The 7305-nt window shown below is 37.9% G+C and overlaps 1 protein-coding gene across 1 annotated transcript in view; it reads left to right on the top strand.

The window, feature by feature from the left end:
• Positions 1-651: 651 nt before the first annotated feature.
• Positions 652-7305, top strand: part of LOC101092919 (nuclear RNA export factor 2-like) — a 33665-nt gene continuing 27011 nt past the window's right edge. The window contains exons 1-2 of the mRNA XM_045050388.1: positions 652-842; positions 1930-2027. Of these exons, the coding sequence (XP_044906323.1) occupies positions 760-842; positions 1930-2027 (181 nt within the window). The 5' untranslated portion in view covers positions 652-759. The remainder of the gene's footprint in view (positions 843-1929; positions 2028-7305) is intronic.

The following is a 7305-nucleotide window of genomic DNA, read 5'->3' as shown; positions in this document are numbered from 1 at the left end:
GTTGTCATCATGTGGACACTACAATTATGTGGCAAGCCCAAACCTACTGGTAATGTCAATACCATGGGCTTCTAAACCCTGAGTTTACCTGGTCTCTCTGGACCAGTTGCCACTATGATCATGTGGTAGATTCAGCTCTTCAAGTCACTACAGCATCATGGACTCCTAAATCCTGCCTATCACGTGTATTCTTACTGTCATGTGACCCTGAGTAGCTAATGGCATGTGGAAGCCTAAGCTCTGGGAGTCATGTGGGTATCCTGCTTCCGATGGTCATATGGAATGCTATGGTCACATGTCAGGTTTAGTTGTCTCTATCACACAAGTTCATGGACTGCCAAACTCTTCAGATCTATGAGTCAGCAGCCATGTTGCTCCTACCATCACGTGACAGGCAAACCCTTGCAGTCACGTGAACACTGCAGCTATCCAATCACTGTTGGTCACTTATATCCAATGGTCACGTGAGGCTCAGCGTTCTCAGTCACGCGAAAATCGAGGGCTCCTGAACCTGAGGTAGCTTAGATTTTTCCGCCAAACGGACCCTGCCAGTCAAGGCCCTGGAAGTCAGGTAGACCCCAACAGCTGTGGGTTACAGGGATCGTGCAGTCATGTGATCCCCCTACGGTCGTGTGCGAATGTCTGTCTGTGCTTTTAAGTGTGTGGAGAATCTCCTGAAGTGTTATTCAACTTAGCTTTCTGAGAAGTCAGACCTATACACGCAGATGTCTTTTAAAATTGTGGTTTGCACCCTGACAAATGGGAAACTTTTCGGGAGACTCTGGTTCAGATCCCAGTGTTTCCACCAACTTGTATACCGTGCCGTGGCAAAAAGTACTCGGGTAGGTGGGGCAGCAGCAAGTACTAGATGTTTACTCGGAGAATTGAAACGAAAGGATGCGGCAGGGGTTCATGGACTGCTCTCAATGACTAGTCTCTAGAAACGCGGTGGGACCTCCTTCACGTTCCTCTTCCCCACCCCCACACCAAAGCCATACTCTTGATTATCGCCCTGCATATTAACTGTGTGTGCAGTGTAATGGATTCATCTGCCATCATCTGACCATATTGTTATCAAGGACCCTGGAGACCTCCTAGATGCTAATTTGTATAGACAATTCCAAATATGATTTTAATTTCTGTCAGTTACTTGATTCTCTAGAAAATAGGGAAGGAGGGGCGCCTGGGTGGCTCAGTTGGTTGAGCGTCCGACTTCCCTCAGGTCACGATCTCACCGTCGTGAGTTCGAGCCCCGCATCAGGCTCTGTGCTGACAGCTCAGAGCCTGGAGCCTGCTTCAGATTCTGTGTCTCCCTCTCTCTCTGGCCCTCCCCCCGTTCATGCTCTGTCTCTCTCTGTCTCAAAAATAAATAAATGTTAAAAAAAAAAAAGAAAATAGGGAAGGAGACTTCTTTTAAGAATTGGACATTTTTTTAATAAAAGTGTGAAAGATCAAGTATAATAAAAAATATTTTTAAGTGTGAAAGTAGCCACTATATGAAGTTTTAAAATATATTTCTTATATTAATTTGGAGTTCAGCAGTTTTTCAAAGTACATATTGGGCACATATATTTTTGTGCTAGGACTTTCTAAATGGCTTAAACTAATCTAACCAGACACTATTAACTTCTGATATTCCTCCTGATTTTCTATCCATTGCTTGTTGGACTCCTTGAAAACCCTCTCCCTCCCTCGTTTTCTTCATGTGGAAACAGCAATTTATTTTAGAAAAGCATATTAAGTAAAATTACAGGTGAGACATTTCATAAAGACAATGTAGGTGTTAGTTAATGAGTTGAATTCAGCAAATAAAGGATTGCGTTTACATTTATGGTGTTTTTAAGTATTGTTTGATAGATGGTTAAAGAATATCTTCACGTGTAATATTTTTATTATAGTATATGCACTTTATTTTTTCTCTCATTTCAGCACTTCCAAGTTTGATCTACAAAACACTATGTCTGAAAGACAGCAACAACAAAAATGTGTTCTTCCATTAAAGAAATGTGAGACATACAGAAATGAAGGTAAAAAGATTTTTATATTGTCATGTTTTTAGGATAACTATGCTAATATGCAATTTGAATATCAAAGAGAGAGGTAGTGTTAGCCCATTCAGGCTGCTGTAACAGAACATCATGGAGTTTACAAGTGGAAGGGTTGCAAAGTGAGTCAATTCATACTATATTTTACAGAACCAAATCTTTTTGCTATTGTAAATGATATATTCACAATGAAATATTATTTTCTGTTTGTTATAATTCTTTTGTGTATATTAGTATTACATCCAATAACATGGTTAATCTTTATTATAATTTTCTGTAGATTCTCTTCAGTCTTTTATGAAGATGGTTTTGTTTCTTCACTATTACACATTTAATAATTTATGTATACATGTGTGTATGTATTTATTTTGGTTACTGCACTCACTCACTGCCTAGGAGACTCAGTAAGATGTTGAACAGAACTGATTATATGAGTGGTCTTTGCCTCTTGATTTAATATGGAATGCTTTTAATGTTTCACTATCATGTATGGTGTTCTAGTTTAAAAAAAAAAACCTTTTATCTGTTTAAAGAAATATCTCTCTATTCCTGGCTAGCTGAGAATTGTTGTTGCTTAATCTTGATTGGTTATTGGATTTTATGGTATGCCTTTTTTCCTGAAATCTTTGTGATGATTATCCTTTTCCTGCTCCTTTATCTTATTAATGTGTTGGATTATATTATGGATCTCCTAATGTTAATCTGACATTGCAAGCTTGGGATAAACACAACTTTATAATGTTGTATTATGTGTTTTAGCCATCGCTGGATTTGGTTTGCTATTATTTCTAATTTTTTGCATTTCTATAGCTAATTAGGATTGAATAGTAATTTTGCCTTTTCGTGCATTTTTGTCAAGAATCTGCTTTCTGTTAAAAAAGAATACTCTTTAGGGATGCCTGGGTGGCTCAGTCAGTTGTGTGTCTGACTTTGGCTCAGGTCATGATCTCCCATTCATGGATTTGAGCCCTGTGGCGGGCTCTGTGCTGACAACTCAGAGCCTAGAGCCTGCTTTGGATTCTGTGTCTCCCTCTTTGTCTGCCCCTCCCTGCTTGTCCTCTGTCTCTCAAAAAAATAAGATAAAACTTTAAAGAAATTTAAAAAAGAATACTCTTTATATTATTATTTTCAATTTCTTCAATTTAAAATAATATTTTATTACATGTGAAAATTATTTGAAATTCTACACGTCCATGGCATACATAAAGTTATATTAGAACACAGCTCTTGGCCAACAGCAACAGATTTGACTAGCTCCATCAAAGAGTGAAAAGTCTGCAGAGCCTCAATATTTATGAACTGATCCTTTCCAGGAAACGTTTCTTGAACTCTGGCTTAGAGCAAGTGTTCTTAAAGCTAGTGCACAGTAACTGGTAAGTGGTTGGAAGTGCCTTTGGCTAAGCCCAGGAAGATTGTAGGGTTTTTTTCTCAGGAATCCATTTGTTTATGGTGTGGCTGAGTTGTGGGAACTGATTTTTCAACCACTGAAATATGTAAAAGCCATTATTAGCTTACAGGGCCCACAGAAACAGGCAACAGGATAGGTTTGGTCCATGGACCAGTTTGCCAATTCCCTGCTCTATGTTAATGGAACCACTAGGTCTCCAAAACATCACTGAGTGAAAGATCAGCAAATGAGATGGAAGTCATTCTTAGGATCTTCTGGCAAGCCTAAACCAAAAAACTGATACTTTAACACAGTGGTTTTCAATCTTGGTTGCACACTGCAGTCATGTGGAGAGTTTTAAAAATGTAGTTGCCTAGTCTGATTCCAATTCTGCTTTAAGTGTTATAGGTGTAGCCTGGTGCTAGTAAGTTTTTTCAATCTCCCCTAGTGGCTTTAGCATGTGAACAAGGTTCAGAACTATCTGAATGATTTAAATGATGAGAGTGCAAGTATTTAAAAATATTTAATTTGAAAATATATATTTGTGGTTTTGGAACAATGTTACATTAATAAATACATATATCATGGAAACAGTAATAAATAGATAATTATGCTGGAGATATGAAGTAAAAATTCCCATGTAAGAAAGAGAGAAGAATCTCTTTTTTAAAAAAAGAAAGGAAATGGGAAAATACAGTGGGAAATCAGGGATCACCAGTGGTGGGTCAGGAAGGAAGCTAAACCAGTGGCAAGGCCAGAACAAGGTATAGGTGAAAGCCAAGCACCCACAAGCACAATGAAGAATGGCAGTGAAGCTTTCTTTGCAGGAGACAGTCACAATCCAAGGTAAAGGTGGAAGAGACAGAACAAATTCAGTAAATTAAATTATTTTCACTAAGGGAATAAAAAAATAGAAAAGGCTGAACAGGACCTGAAGATAATATTTTTAGAGAGATAAAGGAGTGGTAAAGGAAGAAATTATATCATTATAAAATAATAGAAAACTGATCAAGAAAAATTGCTAATTTAATATAAATACTTTGACTTCTTCCTGATATTTCTTTAAAACAATATCAAAGGTAAACAGGTACATACAATGGGATATTACTCAGCAATTAAAAAGACAAAAACATGGGTGAATCTCAAAAACATTATGCTGACTTGAAGAAGCCAGAGACAAAGGCATACAGGATGTATGATTCCATTTATATGAGATTCTAGAGCAGGCAAAACTAATATATAGTGACAGAATGCAGGTCAAGGTTTACATGGAGCTAAGAGATGAAGAGACTAATTGGAAACCTCTTAAAGTGTGGAATATGCTTTATATCTTGATCAAGGTGGTGGCTAACTCTAATCGCTGATTTTTACATATAAGTAGTTTGGGATCAGGATATATTGGGTGAATCATCCAAAGTGTTGCAGCTTGTTAATCACAGAGAAGGAAGGGGGATCTGATTATAAATAATAAATTGTTTCTATTGTGCTGTGTAATGAGTCAACAGGAGTAATGCTTCTCCCCAAGCACCTGACAAAACCCAAACCCAGCCTTATGTACAAGTATAGCGTGGACATGAAAGTATAAATATTCCACATTCCAACCACCCATTTATAAACACAGTTGACATTCTTATGTTCTTTTACCTTGACTTCTTTATGTTTTTATTTATAAATCAGAATATAAATTTCCACTAATATTTACTTATGAGTAATATGATGTACATTTTTTTTAATTTTGGTAAAAAAACACATAACATAAAATTTACCATCATAACCATTTCTAAGTGTATAGTTCAGTACTGTTAAGTGTACTCACATTGTTGTGAAACCGATCTCCAGAACTTTTTCATCTTGCAAAACTGAAACTCTTTGCCCTCTTCCCCCAGCCCCTGGTAACTACCATTCTACTATCCATTTCTATGAATTTGACTAGATATCTCATAAGAGTGGAATCCTACAGTATTTGTCTTATTGTGACCAGCTTATTTAATTTAGCATAATGTTGTCAAGTTTCATCCATCTTGTAGCATGTGACAGGATTTCCTTCCTTTTTAAGTCTGAATAATATTCTACTGTATGTATACAGCAGAATTTGTTTACAGCAGAATTTGTTTACCTATTGATCCATCAATGAACAGTTTACCATCTACTTCTTGGCTTTTTCTGAATAATGCTATGACCATGGGTGTGCAAATATCTCTTTGAGACTCTGCTTTCAATTCTGTGAATATATACACCCAGAATTGGGATTGCTGAGTCATATTGTAGTTCTATTTTTAATTTTTTGAGGAATCTCCATACTATTTTCCATAGAGGCTGTACTGTTTTTGCACTCCCACCAATAGTGCATAAGGGTTCCTATTTCTTCACATACTTTGCTAACACTTTATGTGTGTGTTTTTTTGTAGCCATCCTAATGGGTATGGGTGATATTTCACTGTGTTTTTTTATTTACATCCCTCTGCTGATTAATGATGTTTCCTTCTATTCCTAGTTTGTCAAATGTGGTTTTTTCTTTTACTTTTTTAAACATTTTTTAAATGTTTATTTTTGAGAGAGAAAGAGAGACACAGAGTGTGAGCAGGGAGGGAGGGAGACACAGAATCCGAAGCAGTCTCCAGGCTCCAAGATGTCAGCACAGAGCCTGATGCGGGGCTCACACCCACCCACAAGCTGTGAGATCATGACCTGAGCCGAAGTCGGACGCCCAACTGACTGAGCCACCCAGGGACCCCAATGTATAAACCTTTTAATGTGCTGTTGAATTTGGTTGGTTCATATTTTTTTGAAGATTTTGCACCAGTATTCACCAGGGGTTATTGGTCTATAGTTTTCTTATAGTGTCAATCTGGCTTTATTATAAGGGTAATGCTGGTCTTACAGAGTACACTTAGAAGTGTTCCTTATGAAAAGATGTTCAGCGTCGCTCCTTATCAGGGAAATACAAATCAAAACCACACTCAGGTATCACCTCACGCCAGTCAGAGTGGCCAAAATGAACAAATCAGGAGACTATAGATGCCGGAAAGGATGTGGAGAAACGGGAACCCTCTTGCACTGTTGGTGGGAATGCAAATTGGTGCAGCCGCTCTGGAAAGCAGTGTGGAGGTTCCTCAGAAAAGTAAAAATAGACCTACCCTATGACCCAGCAATAGCACTGCTAGGAATTTACCCAAGGGATACAGGAGTCCTGATGCATAGGGCCACTTGTACCCCAATGTTCATAGCAGCACTCTCAACAATAGCCAAATTATGGAAAGAGCCTAAATGTCCATCAACTGATGAATGGATAAAGAAATTGTGGTTTATATACACAATGGAATACTACGTGGCAATGAGAAAAAATGAAATATGGCCTTTTGTAGCAACGTGGATGGAACTGGAGAGTGTGATGCTAAGTGAAATAAGCCATACAGAGAAAGACAGATACCATATGGTTTCACTTTTATGTGGATCCTGAGAAACTTAACAGGAACCCATGGGGGAAGGGAAGGAAAAAAAAAAAGAGGTTAGAGTGGGAGAGAGCCAAAGCATAAGAGACTGTTAAAAACTGAGAACAAACTGAGGGTTGATGGGGGGTGGGAGGGAGGAGAGGGTGGGTGATGGGTATTGAGGAGGGCACCTTTTGGGATGAGCACTGGGTGTTGTATGGAAACCAATTTGTCAATAAATTTCATATATAAAATAAATAAATAAATAAATAAATATCTCGTGGAATTCCCCTGGGAAGCCATCTGGCCCAGGACTCTTGTTTGTTGGGAGATTTTTGATTACTGATTCAATTTCTTTGGTGGTTATGGACGTGTTCAAATTTTCTATTTCTTCCTGTTTGAGTTTTGGTAGTGTGTAAGTTTCTAGGACTCTGTCCATTTC

The sequence above is a fragment of the Felis catus genome, chromosome X (assembly GCF_018350175.1).
Source record: "Felis catus isolate Fca126 chromosome X, F.catus_Fca126_mat1.0, whole genome shotgun sequence".
NCBI classification, from domain to species: domain Eukaryota; kingdom Metazoa; phylum Chordata; class Mammalia; order Carnivora; family Felidae; genus Felis; species Felis catus.
The sequence above is the reverse complement of the archived record's forward strand: the minus strand, read 5'-3'. Positions and strand labels throughout refer to the sequence as shown.